At 36.3% G+C, this 26071-nt stretch overlaps 1 protein-coding gene across 1 annotated transcript in view; it reads right to left on the bottom strand.

Moving 5' to 3' along the window:
* Positions 1-26071, bottom strand: part of LOC111155517 (coiled-coil domain containing 7) — a 403110-nt gene that overhangs the window by 17333 nt on the left and 359706 nt on the right. Inside the window, exons 30-32 of the mRNA XM_022515688.1 lie at positions 23111-23194; positions 19928-20011; positions 17247-17330 (exon numbers count right to left, since the gene is read on the bottom strand). Coding sequence (XP_022371396.1) covers positions 17247-17330; positions 19928-20011; positions 23111-23194 — 252 coding nt within the window. The remainder of the gene's footprint in view (positions 1-17246; positions 17331-19927; positions 20012-23110; positions 23195-26071) is intronic.

Raw genomic sequence — 26071 nt, 5'->3', positions numbered from 1 at the left:
TTTATCCATTTTGAGTTTATCTTTGTGTACGGTATAAGAGAATGGTCAAGTTTCATTCTTCTGCATATAGCTGTCCAGTTTTCCCAGCACCATTTATTGAAGAGACTGTCTTTTTTCCACTGTATATTTTTTCCTGTTTTGTCGAAGATTATTTGACCATAGAGTTGAGGGTCCATATCTGGGCTCTCTACTCTGTTCCACTGGTCTATGTGTCTGTTTTTATGCAAGTACCATGCTGTCTTGGTGATCACAGCTTTGTAATAAAGCTCGAAATCAAGTAACGTGATGCCGCCAGTTTTGTTTTTGTTTTTCAATATTTCCTTAGCAGTTTGGGGTCTCTTCTGATTCCATACAAATTTTAGGATTATTTGCTCCAGCTCTTTGAAAAATACCGGTGGAATTTTGATTGGAATGGCATTAAAAATATAGATTGCTCTAGGCAGTATAGACATTTTAACAATGTTTATTCTTCTGATCCAAGAGCATGGAATGGTCTTCCATCTTTTTGTGTCTTCTTCAATTTCTTTCATGTGTGTTCTGTAGTTCCTCAAGTACAGATCCTTTATCTCTTCAGTAAGGTTTATTCCCAGGTATCTTATGGTTCTTGGTGCTATAGTAAATCGAATCGATTCTCTAATTTCCCTTTCTGTATTTTCATTGTTAGTGTATAAGAAAGCCACTGATTTCTGTACATTGACTTTGTATCCTGCCACGTTGCTGAATTGTTGTATGAGTTCTAGTAGTTTGGGGGTGGAGACTTTTGGGTTTTCCATATAAAGAATCATGTCATCTGCGAAAAGAGAGACTTTGACTTCTTCATTGCCAATCTGGATACCTTTAATTTCTCTTTGTTGTCTGATTGCTGTTGCTAGGACTTCTAATACTATGTTGAACAAGAGTGGTGAGAATGGGCATCCTTGTCGTGTTCCTGATCTCAACAGGAAGGCTGCAAGCTTTTTCCCAAGGAGGATGATATTTGCTGTGGGTCTTTCATAGATAGATTTTTTGAAGTTCAGGAATTTTCCCTCTATCCCTATACTTTGAAGGATTTTAATCAGGAACGGATGCTGGATTTTGTCAACTGCTTTTTCTGCATCAACTGAGAGGACCATGTGGTTCTTCTCTCTTTTCTTATTGATTTGTTGTAGCACATTGATTGATTTGCGAATGCTGAACCATCCTTGTAACCCAGGGATGAATCCCACCTGGTCATGGTGGATAATCTTTTTAATGTGCTGTTGGATCCTATTTGCTAGGATCTTGTTGAGAATCTTAGTTAGCATCCATATTCATCAGTGATATTGGTCTGAAATTCTCCTTTTTGGTAGGGTCTTTGCCTGGTTTGGGGATCAGGGTAATGCTGGCTTCATAAAAAGAGTCTGGAAGTTTTCCTTCTGCTTCAATTTTTTGAAACAGTTTCAGGAGAATAGGTGTTATTTCTTCTTTGAAAGTTTGGTAGAATTCCCCAGGGAATCCATCAGGTCCTGGGCTCTTGGTTTTTGGGAGGTTTTTGATCATTGCTTCAATCTCGTTACTAGATATCAGTCTATTCAGGTTGTCAATTTCTTCCTGGTTCAATTTTGGGAGTTTATAGTTTTCCAGGAATGCATCCATTTCATCTAGGTTGCTTAGCTTATTGGCATATAACTGTTGGTAATAATTTCTGATGATTGTTTCTACTTCCTTGGTGTTAGTTGTGATCTTTCCCTTTTCATTCATAATTTTATTAATTTGGACTTTCTCTCTTTTCTTTTGGATTAGTGTGGCCAAGTTTATCAATCTTATTCTTTCAAAGAACCAGCTTCTAGTTTCATTGATACGTTTACTGTATCTCTGGTTTCTACCTCATTGATCTCTGCTCTAATCTTGATTATTTCCCTTCTTATGTGTGGAGTTGGTTTGATTTGTTGTTGATTCTCCAGTCCTTTAAGGTGTAGAGACAGCTGGTGTGTTTTGGATTTTTCAATTTTTTTGAGGGAGGCTTGGATGGCTATGTATTTCCCCCTTAGGACCGCCTTCGCTGTATCCCATAAGTTTCGGACCGAAGTGACTTCATTCTCATTGGTTCCCATGAATTGTTTCAGTTCTTCTTTGATATCCTCGTTGATCCAAGCATTCTTAAGCAAGGTGGTCTTTAGCTTCCAGGTGTTTGAGTTCCTTCCAAACTTTTCCTTGTGATTGAGCTCCAGTTTCAAAGCATTGTGATCTGAGAATGTGCAGGGAATAATGCCAGTCTTTTGGTATCGGTTGAGTCCTGATTTGTGACCCAGTATGTAGTCTCTTCTGGAGAAGGCTCCATGTGCACTTGAGAAGAATGAGTATTCTTTTTGTATTTGTATTTTGTATTTGTTTTAGGGTGGAATGTTCTGTATATATCTATGAGGTCCATCTGGTCCAATGTGTCATTCAGTGCTCTTGTTTCTTTATTGATTTTCTGCTTCGATGATCTATTACTGAGAGAGGCGTGTTAAGATCTCCTACTATTAATGTATTCATATCAATATGACTCTTTATCTTGATTAACAATTGTCTTATGTAGTTTTCTTATGTAATTTGCTGCTCTCATATTGGGGGCATAGATATTTACAATTGTTAGATCATCTTGGTGGATAATCCCTTTAATTATGTAGTGTCCTTCTGTATCTCTGACTACAGTCTTTAGTTTAAAATCTAATTTATCTGATATAAGAATTGCTACCCCGGCCTTCTTTTGAGGCCCACTGGCATGAAAGATGCTTCTCCATCCCTTCAATTTCAGTCTGGGTGTATCTTTAGGTTCAAAATGGGTCTCTTGTAGACTACATATGGATGGGTCCTGTCATTTTATCCAATCTGCAACCCTGTGTCATTTTATGGGCACATTAGCCATTCATATTGAGAGTGATTATTGATAGATAATTTTTTATTGACATCGTGTTACCTTTGAAGTCTTTCTTTCTGCAGATTGTCTCTATATTTCTGTTCAATGATATTTTTAGGATTTTTTCTCTTTTATAGAACCCCCCCTTAATATTTCTTGCAGTGTCGGCTTGGTGGTTGCATAGTCTTTTAAGCCTTGCCGGTCTTGGAATCTTTATCTCTCCATCCATTTTGAATGTCAGTCTTGCTAGGTAAGGTATTCTTGGCTACATGTTCTTCTCATTTAGTGCCCTGAATATATCTTGCCAGCCCTTTCTGGCTTGCCAGGTGTCTGTGAACAGATCTGATGTTATTCTGATGGGCTTTCTTCTGTACATAAGGAGCTTCTTTGTCCTAGCTGCTTTCAAGAGGGTCTGCCTACAATTATAATTCTTCATTCTTACTATTAGGTGTCTTGAGGACTTTGAGAATCTATAATCTTGTGGGGAAAGCATTCTGCCTCTAGTATATGAATGCTGGTTCCATTCATGAGATTGGGAAAATTTTCATGGACAACTTGTTCCACTAATCTTCTAGACTTCTTTCTTTTTCCTCCCCTTCAGGGATTCCAATAATTTTGACGTTGGAACATTTCATGGCATCATTTATTTCCCTGATTCTGTTTTCGTGGGTTCTAAGCTGTTTGTTCCAGGCTTCCTCCTGATCCTTTCTATCTGTTTGTCTTCCAGATCACTAATTCTATCTTCTGTCTCAGTTACCCTAGCTTTTAGAGAATTTATATTAGATTGGAACTCATTGAGAGCATTGTGAACATCATCCCTGGTGGCTTTCAGTTCTGCCCTAATCAATTCCGTTTGGTCATCCATGGCTTTCTCCAACCTATTGCCTGGATAATTGTTAGCCTGAATTCCCTCTCCGACATATGGTCTCTGTTGATAGCCATTAGCTCTGTTGTAGAAGGCCCATCCGCTGTATTTTTCTTCTGTTGGGCATTCCTACTCCTAGTCATTTTGGTGAGAGATGACTGATTGGATGTAGCTGGATGTATCAACCGTGGCACAGTCAAGGTGCACCCTGGAATGCTTCTGAGCAATCAGGATTCCCCACCCAAATGAGAGAAAAAAGAAAAGAAAAAAAAAAAGAGAGAGAGCGAGAGAGGAAAAAAAGGGAAGATAAAAGAGAAGGCTCAGGGGCGCCTGGGTGGCTCAGTGGGTTAAGGCCTCTGCCTTCGGCTCAGGTCATGGTCCCGGGGTCCTGGGATCGAGCCCCGCATCAGGCTCCCTGCAGGGAGCCTGCTTCCTCCTCTCTCTCTCTCTGCCTGCCTCTCTGCCTACTTGTAATCTGTCTGTCAAAAAAATAAATAAAATTAAAAAAAAAAAAAAAAAGAGAAGGCTCAGCCCAAATGGGCCCCAAGGTAAGATTGATGAAGTATACAAACAAAAACAGACAAACAAAAAGACTGATAAAAGTAGATGACAAGAGAAAAAAATATATATATAAAAGCAAAAAGAGGAAGAACCTCATCAAAAAGAACCCCAAGTATAAGATTTATGTACTATCAGGACAAACACAAATACACAGAAACACTGGTGGAAGAAAAAGATGGGAGAGTGGTTAAAAATTCTCAGTGTGGGTGAGGAAGGTTATTTTGATTCTTCCTGAATGTATCTTGATATCTTTGTTAAAGGACTCAACTTTCCTAAGATAAAGGGAGATTAAAAATTGGTTTACCTATAGGGGTAGCATTGATTGGGGAAAGGGGGTTACTTTGAAGTTTAACGCTATATGAATATTAGAAAATAAAAATTAAAAAAGAATAAACTTGACTAAACTAAACTAAAATTTTAAAAAATTTAAAAAAATAGAAAAGCAAAAGAAAAACACGGTTGTATGTATCAAAAAGTTCAGGTTAGAAGGTTATTATGGAATTTGATGTACTGGACATCTCACTGTGATGGTAAATAGGTTAAAAAATTATCTATATAAAATAAAATGAACCAGAATAGTGGTAATGAGTTAAAAATAAAAGTTGTATCTATGAAGTAGTGGTGGTTGTTCCCTTGTCGTCTTTTTTTTTTCTTGTTGGTTTTCAGGGGGAGGGGCCTGCCACGTGGTTTTTCAGTCAGTGATGTTCCCTGAGTTAAGTCCTCCCGCCACCCTCAAGGGGGTGGGCTCTGAGGAGACCGGTTTTTTCAGGCTTTTGTTCTCTGGAAGTTTTTATGTTTGTTCATCTCTTTTCTCTTGCCTTGACAGCTTTTGATGGTTTTTGGAGGTTTAGAGGAAAGCAAACTGCACCCCGACCTCCCTCTAAGAGAGAAGCCTCAGTCTGCTCCCCTCTGGGTGCTGGAGAGCACATAAATTCCCCCTTGGCTGCTGGCAGAGCAGGTTCCGAGTCACAGTCCCTGGGGATGCAGGATCTCCCGCTTGTATCCAAAACCACGGCAGCAGCGGCTGTCTGGGCAGCTCCAGACCGCCAGAGAGGTTCCAAGCAGCAATCACACACTGAGATTTTCCCGCTGGCCCGGGCTGGGAGTGCCTGGTCTTTCCAGGTCCAAGAGCTCCCAGCTGGCGCCTGTGTGTACCTCTCCCAGGGGAGGGTGTGGGGCACGTGCGTCTCAGGCTCTGATAGTATGGCGTGGGTCTAAGAGCGCCAGGTTGGTACCTGCCTGCACCTCTCTCAAGGGAGGGTGTGGGGCGCGGGCATCTCAGGCTCTGATAGCGTGGCACAGCGTTCTGCCGTCTGGCGAGGCTCCCAGCCTTTCACGGGAGACAGACCCCACATGTTCTCTGACGCGCTGGTGGCTCAGGGACCAAGACCTGGTTTCTCTGCCATACTCTCTCTGGCTCAGCACCAGGGGAGGTGTTTGAGTTCCTTCCCGACTTAAGTCCCTGTCCCGATTCCCACAATTTCCCCCCCACAATCCTTTGCTCTGAGTGCTTACAACCAGACTCCAAGTTAATGCTGGTCCCCAGACACAGGGCACTCTCGTGTATTAGGGGTATTACTTTCCAATTGGTCGCCTCTGGTGGCTCCCTCCGCCTTTTATCTTCTGATATCAGTCCGACGTTCCCACTCCGCTTTACCTGCCCACTGGCGTCTTCTGCCCCTGTAGAGATCCAGATGTGTATAATTCTGATCTCAGGCTGATTTCATGGGTGATCGGAGTTCTTTGGTAGGTAATCAGCTCACTTTAGGGTACAGGTTGAAATGGTGCCTCCTTCTACTTCCCTGCCATCTTGTCTCCCCCCTCTCATTGTAGTTTTGATCTGTATTTCCTTAATTAGTGCTGTCAAGCACCTTTCCATTGGCTATTTGTATGTCTTCTTTGAAAAATGTCTATTTACATCCTCTCCATTTATAATAGCATTGTTTTAGTTTTGGGTTTTCTCCTCTTCTTCCCTCTTCTTCCCCTCCCCCTCCCCCTCTTCCTTCTCTCTCTCTCTCTCTTTTTTTTGCTACTGAGTTGTATAAGTTCCTTACATTGGATATTAACTTATTATGAGATAGATGGTTTGCGAGTATTTTCTCCCATTCCATAGGTTGCCCTTTCACTTTGTTGATGATTTCTTTTGCTGAGCAGAAACTTTTTATTTTGGTGTCCCACCTGTTTTTTATTTTGTTGCTTGTGCTTTTGATACAATGTCCAAAATATTATTGCCAAGATCAATATTAAACAGCCCCCCCCGTTTTCTTCTTGGAGTATTGAGGTTTCAGAGCTCACATAAGTTTTTAATCTACTTCAAATTAGTTTTTATTAACCATAGAAGATATGGGTTCAGTTTTATTACAGATTGCTACCCGATTTTCCAACATCATTTATGGAAGAGACCATTGTTTCACATTAAGTATTCTTGTTTCCCTTATCAATTATTAATTGTCTATATATGAAGATTTATCCAAGCTCTTGATTCTGTTTCATTGGTATATGTTCTGTTTTTATGTCAGTACTATTCTGTTTTGATTATTATAGCCTTGCAATATAGTTTGAAGACAGGAAGTGTATGTAATGCCTCTAACTTTGTTCTCTCTCAGGATTGCTTTGGCTATTCAGGGTCTTTTGTGTTTCCAAACAGACTTTAAGATTTTTTTTTCTATTTTCAGAAAATTTTCATTAAAATATTGATAGAGATTGCATTGAATCTATAGATGGCTTTGGATAGTATCAACATTTTAAAAACATTAACTTCCAATCTATAAACCTAGGATATCATTCACTTAAGATTCTTCAATTTCTTTTACCAAAATGTTACTGTTTTTAGTGCTTAGATTGTAACCAACCTTTTTAAAATGTATTCCCTAAGTAATCTATTGTTTTGATGTTATTGTGACTGAGACAGTTGTCCTTATTTCTATTTCAGATATTTTATTGTTAGTGTATAGGAATGCAACTGCTTTCTGTATGTTGATTTTGTATCCTTTGACTTTACTGCCTTCATTTAGTAGTCCTAAAAGTTTTATGGTAGAATCCTTGGGATTTTCTCCATATAAGATCACATCATTTGCAAACTTCACTTTTTCTTTTTCAATTTGGATGCCTTTTCTTTTTCTTGCTTAATTGCTCTAAGATTTCCAGTACTAAATTGAATAGGAATGATGAGAATGGGCACCTTTATCCTGATCTTAGATGAAAGCCTTCCAGTCTTTTGCTTATAGGCTTGTCATGTATGACCTTTATTTTGTTGAGATATGTTCCTTCTATACCAAATTTATTGCAAGTTTTTATAAGATGGTAAACTTTTTCAAATGCCTTTTCTATATCTATTGAGATGATCATGTGATTTTTACATCATTTTGTTAATGTGGTGTATTATATATAATGACTTACATATGTAGATCCACCTTTGCATCTCACAGATAAATCTCAATTGGTCACAGAATATTACCATTTTAATGTTCTATTGAGTTTGTTTTGCTGGAATTTTATTGAGGATTTTTGTGTCAATTGTCATCATGGATATTATTTATTATCTAGGCTTTCAGTTTTCTTTTCTTTAGTGTCCTTAACTGGTTTTGGTATCAGGGTAATGTTAACATTATAAAATGAGTTTGAGAGAATTCCTTTCTGTTTGATTTTTGGGAAGCATTTGAGAAGGATTGGCATTAATTATTCTTTACATTTTTGGTAGAATTGATTAGTGAAATCAACAAAAGTGAAAGTGAGGTACTCAAGTCTCTAGGTCTGAATTTTTCTTTGATGTGTGGTTTTTGGCAAATGATTCAATCTCCTTATCAATCTCATTATTGGTCTGTTCAGATTTTATATTTCTTTACAATTAAGTCTTTGTAGATGATATGTTTTTAGGAATTTTTCCATTTCTTCTAGGTTATCCAATTTTTTAGTTTACAATTGCTCCCTGTATCTCATAATCTTTGAGTCTCTCTAGTATCATTTGTAATGTCTACCCTTTCATTTCTGACTTTTGAGTCTTTCCTTTTTCTACTTTGTCTTAGCCAAAGTTTTGTCAATTTTATTTACTTTTTTACAAAAAATCTTGGAACATTGAAAAAATAAAATAAAATAAAGAGTACTTATTTAACTCCTTAAAAAAACACTTCTTATCATCATTGATCTTTTTATTATTTTTCTGGTTTTTATTTCTACTCTGTTCTTTACTATTTCCTTATTTGTGCTAACTTTGGGCTTAATTTTTCTTCTTTTATACTTCCTTGTGATGAAAAGTTGTTCACTTGATATCTTTTTTTGTCACGTAGATGTTTACCCCTATAAACTTGCCTCTTAGAAGATTGCTTTTGCATCATCCTTAAGTTTTGGTGTATTGTGTTTCTATTTTCATTTATCCCAAGTTATCTTTTTCATTTTACATTTTATTTATTCTTTGACCTATTGGTTGTCTGGGAGTGTGCTGTTTAATTTACATATATCTGTGAATTTTCCTGTTTTCACCCATTTATTGATTTCTAATTTCATACTACTGTAGTTAGAAAAAATACTTGGTAAGATTTTAATCTTCTTAGATATACTAAAACTTGTTTTATGACCTGTCGTATGATCTTTCCTGGAGAATGCTGTGTGTGCATTTGGGAAGGAAAGAGAATGTGTATTGTGTTTCTGTTGTATGGAGTGCTCGATATGTCTGTTAGGTCCATTTGGTCTAAAGTATTGTTCAAGTTCAATGTTTCCTCATTGATTTTCTGTCTGGATGATCTATGTCCGGATGATGTTGAAAATGAGGTACTGAAGTCTCCTACTATTACTGTATTGTTGTCTATTTCTCCCTTCATATCTGTATTTGCTTCTTACACTTAGGTGTCTGATATTGGGTGCATAAAAATTTATGATTATTACATCCTCCTAATGAATTCGTACCTTTATTAATATATAATTCCCTCTTTTGGTCTCTTGTTACACTTCTGAGTTTAAGTCTATTCTGTCTGATATAAGATAGCTACCTTGCTCTAATTTGGTTTCCACTTGTATGGCATACTTATCCATTCCTTCACTTTGACCCTACATGTGTCCTTGAGTATTAGCTAACCATGTATGAGTGGGTTTATTTTTTGGCTCTCAATTCTGTTCATTTGGTGTGTGTGTCTGTTTTTATGCCAGTACCAACTGTTTTGATTACTGTATCTTTATAATACAGCTTAAAATAAGAAAGTGTGATGTCTCCAGCTATGTTCTTTTTCAGAATTGCTTTGACTATTAAGGTATTTATGATTCTATATAAATTCAAGGGTTGTTTTTTTCCAATTCTGTAAAAAAAATGCCATTGGAATCTTGATAGGAATTGCATTGACTCTATAGATGGCTTTGGGTATTATGGACATTTTGACAATATTAATTCTTCCAATTCATGAATATAGGATAATTTTCCCACTTATTTCTTTCTTTTTCAATTTCTTTCATTAATGTTTAATAGTTTTTAGTATAGGTATATTTTACCTCCTGGGTTAAACTTATTCCTAAGTATTTAATTTTCTTGATTCTATTGTAAATGGAATTATTTTCTTTATTCCTTTTTCAGATAATTTGTTGTTAGTATATAGAAGAGCTATGGATTTTTGCATGTTAATTTTGTATCCTGTAACTTTATTGAATTCATGATCTAACATTTTTTTGGTTGAGTTTTTAGCAAAGAATTAGTCTTCCTGTCTGAGTGGAGCAGGAGAACTGGCTTCAGAGGTGGCAATCCTGTGCCCATTTCCCTGGCCAAATAGGGCCACTGGTTTTGCTCTGCCAAAGACCAGTTCTGCCTGTTGTATTCTCTGTTCAAGTGTTTCTGGGCTATAGAGCCTCTAGCTATTCTGTTTAGGCTTTCTGGTTAGGCTGGGCCAGGAGCTATACTCAGCAGTGGGTGAGGCTATGTGAATGAGCTCCCTGCCAAGGCAGAATGGGCAGGCTAGCCTCAAGCAGCCTCCCTGGTGTTCCCAATCAGGCTTTCCAGTTGGTACAGCAGTTGGTATGGCTACAATTTAGTTCCTTTGCCTGGGCAAAATAGGGAAGCTGACTCCAAGTCCATCAAGGCTCTTTGTGATCTTGACTCTAGTTAACTTGGTCCCCATAATCTGGCCAAATGGTACCACTGGCTTTGCTCTGCAGATAACCAGCCCTGTCTGCCGTAATCTACTCAACTGGTGTTGGGCCACACAGCTTCCAAGTGTTCTACCAGTCTTCTTGGTCGGTTAGTGCAAGGAGATACACTCAATAGTGAACAATGCTGACTTAGCTCTGCTATCTGAGCAGTAGTAGACCAAGCTCCAGGGCTAGCAAGACTCTTTTTTTCAAAACCCAAATCATACAGACCTGAACCTCACCACATTTCCTGGTGAGATTATGCCACCATCTTGTCTCTGCAGATAAGCAAACCTGCTAGTTGGGACTACTACTTTTGGTACTGCAGATAGGAACTCAGTCTGTCAAGGTCTGAGTGTTGGTTTTTGCAAGCACTTCCTTCCTTCCCTGTCATAGATTCCCAGTGGTCAAGTCCCATGGATTACCCCATAGTTCCCATGGTGTGAGACCAAGTGGGGGCTCCCAAGAGATGACACACAATGCTAGAGGAGCCAGATGTCTCACCCAGGTTCTTTTTTCCAACTGAAGACACTGGGGGCTCAGGGGAAATCTCACAGTGTGGCGCTCCAATGGGCATGGGGGAGGGGCAATATGGCCAATGTGTAGCCACTTCTCCTACCTCTCTAATGCAGTCTGTCTTGGTCTCTATGATGTGGAGAAGAGGTGCTTCAGCTTTATCCTAATGTTCTAAGATTTTTCTCAAGGGTGTCTGTCCATGAATAGGTTTCAGTTTTTCTTCTTGTTTGGGGGAGTATGGTCAGGAATGACCTATGTTACAATTTTGATGTGCCACTCCCTCCTCCCACCTTTTATGTTTCTGATGTCATAATTTACCTTTGTTTATTTTGCATATCCATTAACAAATTACTGTAGCTGTAGTTATTTTTAATACTTTTCTCCTTTAACATTTATGGTAGTTAATATGTTATCGTACTGCAGTATTAGAGTATTCTGAATTTAACTATATATTTGTCTTTACTAGTGTGCTGTATGTTTAAATATCACATGACAATTAGTGTCCTTTCATTTCAGCTTGAAGAACTTCCAGGATTTCTTATAAGGCAGTTCCAGTAGTGATGAACTCACTTAGCCTCTATTTCTTTTTGAGTCTTATTTCACCTTCATTTCTGGTGGACAACTTTGCCTGGTAAACTATTCTTTTTTTTTTTTTTTTTTTTTTTTCAATTTCTTTTCAGTGTGGTAAAGTATTCTTTTTAGGGAGTTTCTTTCAACACTTGAATCTATCATCTCACTGTTTTTTGGACTGCAATGTATTTGCAGAGATTGCTTCTAATGCTCGAGAGGATTCCCATGTTTGAGATAAATATTTTCCTCTTGGGGCACATGGGTAGCTCAGTCGTTGGGCGTCTGCCTTTGGCTCAGGTCATGATCCCAGGGTCCTGGGATCGAGCCCCGCATCGTGCTCCCTGCTCAAGTGGGAAGCCTGCTTCTCCCTCACCCACTCCCCCTGCTTGTGTTTTCTCTCTCACTATGTCTGTCTCTGTCAAATAAATAAAATCTTAAAAAAAAATTTTCCTCTTGCTGCTTTGAAAATTCTTTGTATTTGATTTTAGACAGTTTTATTATATTATGTATTGGCAAATATTATTGTGGATTGAAACTTTGCAGTGATTTCTTAGCTTCTGAATTTGGATATTCAAATATCTCCCCAGATTTAGGAAATTCTCAGACATTATTTCTTTACATAAGCTCTGCCATTTTCTTCTTCTGTGATTCCAATCATTCACATATTAGTTAGATTATTGGTGTTCCATAGCTCATATAGTCTTCATTAATTTTTTATTTTCTCTTCTTTGTATAATTTTAATACTGTCTTCTACTTTACAAATGTTTTCTCCTGCTGGATTGGCTATCAACGTGAGTTTGTTTGATTCTGCTTTATGATCTCTATCCCTCTGTTAAACTTCTCATTTTGTGTATTCTTTTCTTGCTTCTGTTGATCTGGCTTTTTGTGTTTTCTTGTAGCTCAGTGAGCTTCTTTAAAACACCTATTTTGAATTCCTTATCAGTTAAATTGCAAATCTCCAATTCTTTGGGGCTATTGGAAAATAATGTATTTCTTGCATGGTATTATGTTTCCTTGATTTTTTTTAATGTTCCTTGACATTCTCTCTGTTTTCATTGCATTTTAAAAAGCGCTCTGTCAAATAAATAAATAAAATCTTTAAAAAAAAAAAAAAAAAGTAGTCGCCTCCTCCAGGTTAACTGACTGGTTTCCAGAGAGAAATCTCTTCTTTCAGCCCTGCTAGGAATTCTGATGTTTTTTCAGACCATTCAATGGGTGTACCTGCTCTACACTTCGTGCTTTTTGTTTGCTTGTTTTGGTGGCAGAATTGTTAAGCCTTCTTTCTGTGCTGCCAAGACAGGTTGGTTGCTGAGAGTCTCCTTTTTGTTTTCCTTATGGCAGTGCTGAGTGCTCAAGTTTATGGTTTCTTCCAGGACAGTTTTCTGGGGGTGTTTCCTGTCTGTCGAAGTTCACTCTTACTGCTGTTGGGAGCCTGCAGAGGGAGCCAGCCACAAGGTGGATTTTGTGGGGGTGAGACACATGGAGTACTGGAGGTGACTGTGGACCAGTTTTGGGGAATCCACAGGTGAAGTGTTTTCAGCAGCTGATGTGTGGGCCTCCAGAGTCCTTTGACACAGTTAGCAGTTACATCCCTTCTACACATTCGGTTCTGAACCTTGGCGGCTGTTATCTCAGCCACTCTTTGACTTTAGGTCATGTGACTTATGACTCAGTTCTCTGGATGACATAAGAGAAAAATGGGTCTTTTTGGCAGTACTCACTCACATGCTGGGTACTCACTCACATACCCACTTTTTCCCACAGGAGATATCTTGGGATGCAAAAGGGCTCTCTTTGCACTGAAGTATGCTGCCCTGAAGAAGGAGTGGTGTAGGTAAAGTCAAACTGTTCCTTTTACCCTCTACGGTGTATCTAATCTCAGATTTTGTTGTTGTTCCAACAGTGTGCTAGGACTTCTCTGCTGGACTCCTGGATTTCAACAAAGCCTCTCCCATATGTGGATCATCATTAAATTGGTTCTCTTTTTCATAGGGGGTAGATGGTAAAAACAAAACAAAACAAAACAAAAACCCACACAAATCTCCTACAATATTGATGTCATCACTGTAATCTTCTTTCTCTCTTGCCAAGTATTTTATAGGAAATGTCACTTACTACTTTTATTTCTCGGATATATCCAATTATGTCAAAGTCCTTTTTAGAAATCATTCTCCCTTCTCATTGAGAAAGGTTCTTCTTTTGTAGCATTTTGATGCAGTAGTATTTTTAGTATTTGCAAATGTAAATGTACAAAAGCTCTTCTTCCTCTTCTGAGGTAAATTAGAATAATTAGCAGCAAAGCCCTCACTATTTTTTTTTACCTGATATGGACGTTGGCATACACAGTTTTTGTCTGTAAGACAGAGTTTTTTATTCTCAGTATCTTCCTTAATTTTCCTTATCCAAATCCTGTTTCAGTTGAACCAGAATATTCATTTCTGTATTTGACTTATACTCTACATTTAGAAGGATGCATTTATAAAGGTACCTTTGATAATTAGAGCTGTATACATAAACCACTGTTTTCCCCCTCACCAATTTAATTGTTTATCAATTTTTTTACAAACCCTATTGATTTTAAAGGTAATGTGCTATTGCAGAACACTTCCATTAAAACAAATAATTATAAGCCTCATATTATTTAATCATTGGCTAAAGATTAAACTGAAGCCATACGCTGAGAGGCTTAGTAAGAGACTGTAATTGAGAAAATAAAATGCTGTTGACAGGATTTATTTCAGAAGCCAAATTCCAAGCTAGTCTTTCACGTTTGTCAAATATAAGTAAAAGCTGGGAAGGATTTTTAAGTCATTAAAGATAAAATCCTTAATATATGTTAAGGTAATGGCCCTATACTGTCAAATTTATGTTTATCCTTCATCATGTTTTCATGAAAGTATCAAGACTAAATTATTTGAATGAAAATATTTTGGCATATCCTGGTATTAAAAATTGAATATAATTTTGAAAGCAGGTGGTACAGAAGACTAACTACCTCAGATGAACTTTCTAACTTAAATGCTAGATTAAAAAGAATGTATTTTAAAAAGTATTGCTGAGATGACAGGAATTATGGTGCACATATTTTTGTAAAATTAACTGACCTATAAGAATAATGCAGGAAGTTGGAGAGAATACAAGAGGTAATTTTTCCACAATAAAAGAAAATAAAAAAGAGGGCACAATCAAGTATTTCAGGAAATACATTATGTATGGCTTACGATGGCATACATAAGAACTGAGAAAAAAATGGAATATAACAGAATATAAAAATGGAATGAGATTATAATAGCACAGAATGGAAACCATTAGAATTTTACTTTTTTTATATTAGTGTTACATATTTTCTGAAAGCTTAAAATATTTCATAAAAAGTAAAATGAAAAAGCATACTACAGAAAGTATTCTAGATAATTAGGTACTTATTTTACGTTGCTATATCTTTTACCTTGATTGTCAAAAGATGAAAAACTGATCCTGTTTGTTGAGACTTTCCGTGGTGTGATGTCACTGGTAAAAAAATCTTCTTTATGTTGTGGGGACATATAACTGTCTTTAAATAAATTCACACCGAAAATGCAATTTTAAAAAAATTCACAAAGACATTATGACTATTTAAATAATACCCCCCAGTCTCCATGTATTAGTCCTTATTTCTGCATTTGTAATCTTTTCATGTTTGAGTGGTCACTTGTCTATGATTCCGATTTCTATAAAATTCTTCATTTTCTCTCCTTTTTTCTGTATTCTTAGATAACATCTTCCTTAATCTTGACCTTTAATCAAACCCATTTTATCTTAAATGTGAATATTAATTTCTGTATATGATCTATAAACTCCTTTCAACTCTTTTCCTTGTAAAAAATTTCTCTAAAAATTTGTTTAGAGAATTTGTAAATTAACAATAAATAAACACAGATTAGGTAACTAAATTAATTTTGTTCTTAAAGGACATGGTATTTTAAACTGACTAAATGTAGATGAGAATACTTCATCAGGAACACTGAAGCAAACAGTAAATCAAAGTACCTAAACAAAAATAGTCTGAAGATTAAAGATGGAAAAGATTTTGTTAGAGTAAGACACAAAATAAATTAACTGCTTGATTCAAACAATTTCATTTTTATACCGCCTTAGTTATAAGCTCTTTGAATAAAAAATTTTTATTTGATTCATTTTTTAAATTTTATTTTAATTCCAGTTCACATAACTGACTGACACTAACAGTTAGTTTCAGGTGTACACTATAGTAATTTAACAATTCCATATAACACAGTGTGTTCATCATTACAAGTACACTCCTTAATCCCCATCCCTATTTCTCCCATCCTCCTACCCTACTCCCCTGTGGTAACCATCAGTTTGTTCTCTAGAGTTAAGAGTCTGTTACTTGGTTTGTCTCTCTCTCCTTTTTTTCCCATTGCTCATTTGTTTCTTGAATTCCACATGAGTGAAATCATGGTATTTTGTCTTTTTCTGACCTCTTTCACTTAGAATTATACTCTCTAGTTCCATCCATCTTGTACCAAATGGAACTAAAAATGGATTAAAGACTTAAATGTGAGACTTGAAACCATAAAAATCCTAGAAGAGAACTTAGGAAGTAATGTCTCTGACATTGGATGAGGCAACATTTTTCTAGATATGTCTCCTGAAGCAAAGAAGTATTGCTAGTACATCAAAATGAAAACTATTGCTAATACATCAAAATGAAAAGCTTCTGCACAGTGAAGGAAACAATCAAACAAAATTAAAGTTAACCTGCTAAACAGGAGAAGATATTTGATTATTTTTAGCTACTTTTTTTGTTCAGGAATAGAATTTTGATATAATTAAATAAATAAAGCATTCAAAAGCAAAGGTTCAGAAATCTTGCTTTAATCTTAAATTTCACTAAGAACACCTATTTTGTTGCTTTTATGTGAGGGTTCAGCTATTTCCGAATTCTAGATTTCAGCATTGTTTCTGCAAAAATTCATGACTACAGTATTTCTTGCACCTAAGAGGAATGTATTGGTCACCTGGGTGGCTCATGTGGTTCAGTATCTGACTCTTGATTTCAGCTCAGGTCGTGATTTCAGGGTTATTAGATTGAGGTTCCCCCCCCTCACATTGGGCTCTACATTGAGCATGGAACCTGTTTAAGATTCTCTCTCCCTCTACCCCTTCTCCCCTCACGTGTACACATGTGCATGAACACTCTCCCTCTCTCTCTAAAAAAAGAGAGAGAGAGAGAGAGAGAGAAATGTATCTAACATTGTTACTCCAGGATCAGAAGCTGTAGTGTTGTCTGTGAATTATATAACACAGCTACATAACTACTCTAGTAGAGATGTAAATCCACATGCCAACTTTATATGCAGGGATATGGTAACCAATGAAATAACTGTTATAATGTTCTTCTAAAACTCATCAACTAGCCTTTTTTGCTTTTTCAAATTTAAAGCAACTTTCCTTTCTAAGCCAGAAATAGAAAATGAGTAGAAGAGTAGTAAGAAATATTACACCAAGTATTTTCCAAGGTCACTAGAGCACTGGATTTTATGGCTTACTTTGTAAATATGTTTTGTTAAAACTAATAATATCTAGCTAATGTTCTATTGATAGTAAATACTAGAGTTTACTTAATTATAAGAGGAAATTCATGGAGATTTTTACCCATATAATAACAAATAATTACTGTTGTCATTAAAGATCCATATCTAATTAAATCCCCAAAATGACATAAACCATAAATATTAGACTTAAAAAATACTTGTTCTTACCAGGGTGACTTTTAAGTTGTGTCTTGATTTCACCAATTATTTTTTCTCCTCTAGCAGTATATGTCAACTGTTCTACATCAGTCTCTATAGAGCAAAAAGAAAAAAAAAATCCAAACTCTTTATAAGGTAAGCATTAATGTGTGGTCCTGTATGTGTGTGTGTGTGTAGTACAGACTTGATCAGCATATATTCTTATAGAAGAAGAGAAAAATGCAATGTCTGAATTGCACAATAAAAAATGTCATCGAATTTGAAGGGCTCTTAGCAATCATTTAAACCTCATTATAATGAGCCTCAGAGGGGCACCTGGGTGGCTCAGTCAGTTAAGCATCTGCCTTTGACTCAGGTCATGATCCCAGGTTCCTAGGATTTGAGCCCCACATCAGGCTCCCTGCTTAGCAGGGAGCCTGCTTCTCCCTCTCTCACTCCCTCTGCTTGTGTTCCTTCTCTTGCTGTGTCTTTCTCTGTCAGATAAATAAAGTCTTTAAAAAAAAATAAGGCTCAGAAATGTTTAGGGATTTGATCAAGAAAACATATTAAGATGATGACAAAACTGATGCACAAACTGACACCCCCTAATTCCTTAACCAGTGCTTTTTTACTAACAAAATGTTAGTAACTTGGAAGTTATATTAACATAAATTTCTCAAGATGATTTACATTTTTTACAAAATTTATGTTAATAATATAACTTCCAAGTTTATGCTAAAAGAATATTCATACTGTAGGATATACAACTGAGATGGAACATAACATTTTTGTTCATAGTTCAAGTTATAAACCATAGTCCCACATCAGGAAAAGTTACTATGAGGCAGAAATTTTGACTCTCTCGACTACTTTATGCTATTTTAAGGTTATATGTAAATCAAGTAGGCATCAGTGATGTAGAATCTAGTAAGATATTCTGTGGTCTAAAAAGAAAGTGCCTATCAGTTCCCTTGTAGTTGGGGAAAGGAATATGAATGAATTTGCCGTAGTACCAGTATTGTGATTGCATACCATTTTATTTTTTATGTGATTTTAACATTTGCTGGATTTAGAAACTATTAATGAGGTGAAAAAAGAGGAAAAACACATGAAAGATATTAAAAAGGAATTTACATCAAATCAAAAAGAAGATAATTAGGATTGGTGACTTGGGCCAAATAATGAAACTAATGTTCTGGGAATGAAAGTTGGTTATTGGAGAGTGTGTATTAGAGACTGGAAACCTGTCATGAACCTGAATCCATAAGGTGGATCTTGCTTTGTTGTACTCGCTGAGATTATGAATAACTGTTAAAGGTTGTACTATGACTTTTGGACCCCAAATATATATTCACCACAACCTAAGAAGAGGTGGGAACCAGCCTGGGTATCTCACCAAAAAGAACCACAAAAAATAAGGTTGGATGCAACAACTTTCAATAAGCACATAATGACATTTTGTTAAAGCAAAATGATATAGAGAAATGCAAAGTGGGGTTGTTAGAAGATATATTTGAGGCTCTCTGGTTGTGTCTGCAATTGGCATAAGTAAGACTGAATGGTTCATTTGGAATGAGTGTGAGGAGATTCTTAAATAAGCAAGGAGACATGGAGAACATTTCACAGCAGATAGGATTAAAAACTGAGGGGGAAAGGTATGTCCTAGAGCAATTTATAGTCTAGTTAAGAATTGGTTTCTGAGATGCCCTTCAACAGATAAATGGATAAAGAAAATGTGGTACATATATACAATGGAATATTTTTCAGCCATCAGAAAGGATGAATACCTACCATTCGCATCAACATGGATGGAACTGGAGGGGATTATGTTAAGTGTGGTAAGTCAATCAGAGAAAGACAATTATCATATGGTTTCACTCATATGTGGAACATAAGCAGTATCATGGAGGGCCATAGAGGAAAGGAGGGAAATCTGAAGGGGAAGATATCAGAGAAGGCGACAAACCATGAGAGACTATGGGCTCCAGGAAACAAACTGAGGGTTTCAGAGGGGAGCAGGAGGGGATAAGGGTATAAAACAAGGTGATGAGTATTAAGAAGAGCATGTGTCGTGATGAGCACTGAGTCTTATATGCAACTAACGAATCATTGAACACTACATCAAAAACCAATGATGTGCTATACAGTGGCTAACTGAACATAATAGAAAAAACGTCTACTCCTTCACAACACCCTCTTCTGCCAGGACAAGAGGTAGTAGTATAAATTATGAACTATATGACAAAACTAAAGATTTCTACTTCACCAGAGATATAAATTTGTTTGATATTTCAATCATACAGAGAGAATTAGTAACTAATGAAATAACTATCTTCTAAATTCCTCTACTTATCCATTTCATAAGCTAGAATTTCTGCTTTGCAAATACAAAGCAACTATCCTATGTAGCCTGAAAAAAGAAAGGGAGTAGAGCAGCTTTTGAAATGCTTCCATCAAGCATATTCCAAGCTCAATTTCGTATCAGGTTTTTTGAGGATCACATTTTAATGGATGGGTTCTAAAACCTGTAATAGGTGGCCAATTGTCCATTTATAGTAACTGCTAGAATTCCACTAACTATAGGAGGGACTTTACAAAGATGTTTTAAAATGTAATAATAGCACATAGATTCTATAGTCTTTAAAGATCCAAGTTTAAACTCCAGAAGAAATAATAACCCTTAAATAAACTTGAAATAGTTTTGTTCTTACCAGCATGACTCTTTGACTGTGTCTTGATCTCCTTCTTTAGCATACCTCTTCCCATAGCACCTGGGAGGGCCTCTGCATCAATCTCTATAGAAATAAACAGTTTCAAAACACTTTTGTAAGGTAAATGTTAACACATGTGTGTTTGTGTGTCTAGTGTCCTTCTATTTCACATTTCTTATTATAGGAGGAGAATTATAATGAAATGTCTGGGTTGTAGAAACATAATAACTTACAATCTGAAGAGCTGTTAGTAAACGGGTAAACCTCATTATACTGAAGCCTAGAGATGTTTAGTGATTTGACAAAGGTCACATATCTGGGTAATGACCAAACTGATACACAGACTGTTGTTTTTTTCTAGGGCTTTAACCAGAAAACATACAGTGTTTTGCAAATTTAAATCATCTCAAAGCATTTAACTTAATAGTATGACTTCCATGTACATTTAAAAAACACATTCACATGGTAGGGATATACCTGGTGAGGGAGGACTTAACAGTTTTTTCCCAGGTCAGTTTACAAACTATGGTTAGTGGAGTCACAGATATTACTGTGAGGCAGAAATTCTTTGACTTGTCCAGGAGTATTAGGTTATGTCACTTTAAATCAAGTAGACATTAGTGATGGAAAAGAATAACAAATAATACACAGAATGAGATAAAGTGCTCTCTCAAGGTCATCTTAGCATGTACACCTTCTAGCTGGGGAGGAGGAAATGGGTAATATGCAATAATGTGAGTATTGGCATTGCATCCTTTTCTATTTGAGTCTTTACATGATTTTTAACCTTATTCTGGATGTGGAAACTACTGTGTAGTTCTAATGACAGAAAAAAATAGAAAGAAAGTCATCTAAAAGAATTTCACATTGCAAAAGAAATGACTAGAATTAGTGACTCTGGGTTACCTATTGGGTAAAGTAACAATAGCCAAACTATGGAAAGAGGCTAGATGTCCATCAACAGATGAAAGGATAAAGAAGATGTGTATATATACACAATGGCATAGTATGCAGCCATCAAAAACTGAAGTCTTGCCATTTGCAACAACGTGGATGGAACTAGACGGTATAAGTTAATAAGTCAATCAGAGAAAGACAATTATCATATGATCTCTCTGATATGAGGATTTTGAGAGGCAGGGTGGGGGGTCATGGGAAAAAGGAGGAAAATGAAACAAGATGGTACTGGGAAGGGAGGCAAACTGAGATTCTTAATCTTGGGAAACAGGCTGAGGGTTGCTGAGGGAGGGGAATGGGAAGGATGGGGTGGCTGGGTGATGGACACTGGAGAGGGTATGTGCCATGGTTAATGCTGTGAACTGTGTGAGACTGATGATTTACAGACCTGTACCCCTGTAACAAATAATACATCAAATGTTAATAAAAAATAATTATGTAATACATTTATGAAAGTAATATGAGCTATAGCAACACATAAGTGGAAAACATTAGCAGACATGTTCTAGCCTTCTGGTTTTTCTCCAACAGATATAATTAGAAGAACTGAGTCACATGAATTGAGAAAGCAAGGGATTCTTATATAATGGGGGAGGCAATGGCAATAGCGCTTGAGTGTAGATTGGGTTAAGTACTAGGAGCATATAAGGTATGTGTTTAATATAGGTTGAGTCACAATTTTCCTCCTTCACAATATCCTCCCATTGCTTTAAGTCTTTTAAAAATATCCTATATTGCTTGGAGTTCTCAGAGTTATTTTTTTAATATAGCATATTATACATATAGTGTACAATTTGCCCATTATAAATGTTTAAGCAGTCGTTATTAATATGTTCATAGAAATGTGTAACAGTCACCACAAATACAGAATATACTGAAAATTTATACTCATCAAATTCCAAGTGGGACTTAGAAATATTACATCATATTTTGGATATAGAATTTTGTATAGTATTCTGAAGATCTGCTCTCTTTAAATATATATATATTTATATATAAATATATATATAACGAATATATATGTATTCATTAACTATAATTGTTTCATTATGAAAGTTTGTGCCCTATAGAGAAACTGAAAGAAGAGCAAATATGTATAGGTAGTGTTTGGTATATTACTCATTTTATTTATAACATCTCATTCTCTTTCAGCAATTATTTTAAATCATATTATCTGCTCTAATTTTTCTGCTCTCGTTGCAGTATTTCAGTACTTCAAGTTTGTTCATTCTTTCTTCTGATAGTATAAATCTGCTGAGAACTTCTAGTGAATTTTAAAATTTCAGTTACTGTATTTTTCAACTGGTGGATTTCCATATTGTTCTTTTCAAAATAATACCTTTCCCATTATACTTATTTCTGAGGGGTAAAGTCCTTGGACATGCCCATAGTCACTTTTGGATGGCAGTGTTTTTAACTTGGTTGTCTTTATACCTTTCCTTTAAATATCCGTTAAGCTTTTTGCCTCTTTGGAATCACACTAGAATTCAATGGGCAGTGTGTCTATCACTTTTACACTATTAAAGGCAGCAATATAATCTCTAAACTATATAACACAACTAATGTACTCTACTACAGCTGAGATACCATAATATACCTGGTATTTCCATCAAATAGAAGGAAATTATAACCAATGAATCAGCTATCTAAATTCCTCTTGTTACTATTATATTCATGAATTAGCCTTTCTCCTTTAGCAAATGGAAAGAATGTTCTCTCCAAGCCAGAAATAGAAAGCGAATAGAATAGCATTAGACATACTTTCACCAACCATATTCAAAAGTCACTATAGGGGCACCTGGGTGGCTCAGTGGGTTAAAGCCTCTGCCTTCAGCTCAGGTCATGATCCCAGGGTCCTGGGATCGAGCCCCACATCAGGCTCTCTGTTCAGTGGGGAGCCTGCTTCCTCCTCTCTCTCTGCCTGCCTCTCTGCCTACTTGTGATCTCTGTCTATCAAATAAATAAATAAAAATCTTGGGAAAAAAAAAGTCACTATAGCATTTAATTTTTTACGGTTTAATTTCTAAAAGAATGAGTTCTAAAACTCATATCTAGCTAGATTTTTATTTCTAGTAAATACCAGAATATAATGAATTATGAGAATATTCATGACGATTTTACCTATATAACATATAGCTACTCTTGTCATTTAGACCCAATCTTCATTACACCCCAAAGAAGGTAAACAAACCAGAAATATTAGACTTGCAAAACTCTTGTTCTTACCAGGGAGATTCTTTGATTGTATCTTTATTTCCTTCAGCAATATATGTGTTCCATTAACACCTTTCAAGTGTTCTACATCAGTTTCTATAGAAAAAAACATATGAAAATACTTCTTCATAAGGTAACCTAATGTGTGTATGCAGCACTAATTTAGTCAGCTTTGTTATTAATCAATAAGCATCCTAGTAAAATATTTGTATTGCAGAATCAGCAAACTTTATTATTGGATATTAGCAATCATTTAACCTCCATATATTGAGGCTTAGAGATGTTAATGGTTTGATCAAGACTGTTTATGTAAAGATAATGATAAAAGCTGATGCACAAACTCACATCTCATAATCCTTTAACCAGTGCTTCTTCCATACAATGCTATGTCTTATGCTAAATTAAAATATCCTGGAAAGTTTATGATAATAATACAACTTTTGAGTTTACATTAAAATCAATCATACTGTAAGGATATACCTAGTGATGTGGAACATGAAGTTTTTTTTCCCCACAGGGTACATTGCAAATCATGGTCTCCATTGCCACAGAAAATTACCAGGGAGCAGAAATTCTTTGACTAGTCCAAGAATATTTTATGCCATTTTTATGCTATTTAGTTGTAAAAAACAAAAACAAAAACAAAAAACAGGTATCAGTAAATGGGAAAGAATAGCAAGACATTTTGTGGATTGAGAAAAATGAGTGCTTTCCCAGGTCTCTTTGTCATGCAGACATTGTATCTTGGGAGGAGGAAATGGTTACGTTTGTTGAAGTACTATGACTGGGATTTGGTCTCATTTCATTTGAGTTTTTATGTGATTTGAAATTTTTACCTGATTCAAAATTTTCAGCCAGATCCCATTATAGGAAAAATATATGAACATGGTTGAAGGAGAGTTTATACTGAAAAAGAAATGCTCACCTAAGGTCAACCACTGGCTCTAAAAGTTTTGTGGTCAAGTTGTTTCTAACAGCACATACCTAAATTTGGAAACATGTTACAAAATAGTCACCCAGATGTGGAAGTCTTTCTTTGGAAAAATGCTGAGTTAATAAATTGTAAAGATCACACTATGAAAGAAGTTGCTGTAGTGATGTAGAAGAGGTTACTGCCTATGTTCTCCTCTAGGATTTTGAGGGATTCCTGTCTCACACTGAGGTCTTTCATCCATTTAGAGTTTATCTTTGTGTATGGTGTAAGCAAATGGTTGAGTTTCATTCTTTTGTATATAGCTGTCCAATTCTCCCAGCACCATTTATTGAAGAGACTACCTTTTTTCCATGGGATATTTTTCCTGCTTTGTCAAAGATTAGTTGACCATAGGTTTGAGGGTCCATATCTGGGTTCTCTATTCTGTTCCATTGATCTATGTGTCTGTTTTTGTGCCAATGCCATGCTGTCTTGGTGATCACAATATTGTAATGTAGCTTGAAATCAGGCACTACTCCAAAGATACAGATGTAATGAAAAGAAGGGCCATCTGTACCACAATGTTCATAGCAGCAATGGCTACAACTGCCAACATGATTTATGTGCATTGATTTTTGTATCCTGCCACATTACTGAATTATTGTATGAGTTCTCTTCAATAAATGGTGCTGGGAAAATTTAGACAGCTATATATAGAAGAATGAAACTTGACCATTCTCTTACACCATACACAAAGATAAACTCGAAATGGATAAAAGACCTGAACATCAGGCAGGAATCTCTCAAAATCCTAGAGGAGAACATAAGCAGTAACCTCTTCAACATCGGCCACAGCAACTTCTCTCAAGACATGTCTCCAAAGGCAATGGAAACAAAAGCGAAAATGAACTTTTGGGACTTCATAAAGAGAAAAAGCTTCTGCATAGCAAAGGAAACAGTCAACAAAACAAAGAGGGAACCCACGGAATGGGAGAAGATATTCGCAAATGGTGCCACAGACAAAGAGCTGATATCCAAGATCTATAAAGAACTCTTCAAACTCAATACACACAAGACAGATAATCACATCAAAAAAAAAAAAATGGGCATGAGACATGAACAGACACTTCTCCAATGAAGACATACAAATGGCTAACAGACACATGAAAAAATGCTCATCATCATTAACCATCAGGGAGATTCAAATCAAAACCACATTGAGACACCACCTTACACTAGTTAAAATGGCCAAAATTAACAAGACAAGAAACAACAGGTGTTGGAGAGGATGTGGAGAAAGGGAATCCTCTTACACTGTTGGTGGGAATGCAAGTGCAGCCACTTTGGAAAACAGTGTGGCGATTCCTTAAATTAAAAATAGAGCTTCCCTATGACCCTGTGATTGCACTACTGGGTATTTACTCCAAAGATACAGATGTAATGAAAAGAAGGGCCATCTGTACCACAATGTTCATAGCAGCAATGGCTACAACTGCCAAACTGTGGAAAGAGCCAAGATGTCCTTCAGCAAATGAATGGTTAAAGAAGATAGGGTTCATATATATAATGGATTATTATTCCTCCATCAGAAAGGATGAATACCTAACTTTTGTATCAACATGGATGGGACTGGAGGAGATTATGCTGAGTGAAATAAGTGAAGCAGAGAAAGTCAATTATAATATGGTTTCACTTGTGGAACGTAAGGAATAACATGTAGGACATTAGGAGAAGGAAAGGAGAAGTGAATTGGGGGTAATCGGAGGGGAGAAAAACCAGGAAAGACTATGGACTCTGGGAAACAAACTGAGGGTTTTGGAGGGGAGGGGCATTGTGGAATGGGTGAGCCTGGTGGTGGGTATTAAGTAGAGCTCCTATTTCATGGAGCGCTGGGTGTGGTACATAAACAATGAATCTTGGAACACTGAAAAAATAAAATAAAATAAAACACATTGAGATACCACCTTACATCAATCAGAAGGGTAACAATTGACAAGGCAAAAAACAAAAAATGTTAGGTTGTGGAGAAAGGAGAACCCTCTTACACTGTTGGTGGGAAT

Source organism: Enhydra lutris, unplaced genomic scaffold (genome assembly GCF_002288905.1).
Source record: "Enhydra lutris kenyoni isolate GAN:26980312 unplaced genomic scaffold, ASM228890v2 scaffoldscaffold42, whole genome shotgun sequence".
In the NCBI taxonomy this organism is placed as follows: Eukaryota; Metazoa; Chordata; class Mammalia; order Carnivora; family Mustelidae; genus Enhydra; species Enhydra lutris.
The sequence above is the reverse complement of the archived record's forward strand: the minus strand, read 5'-3'. Positions and strand labels throughout refer to the sequence as shown.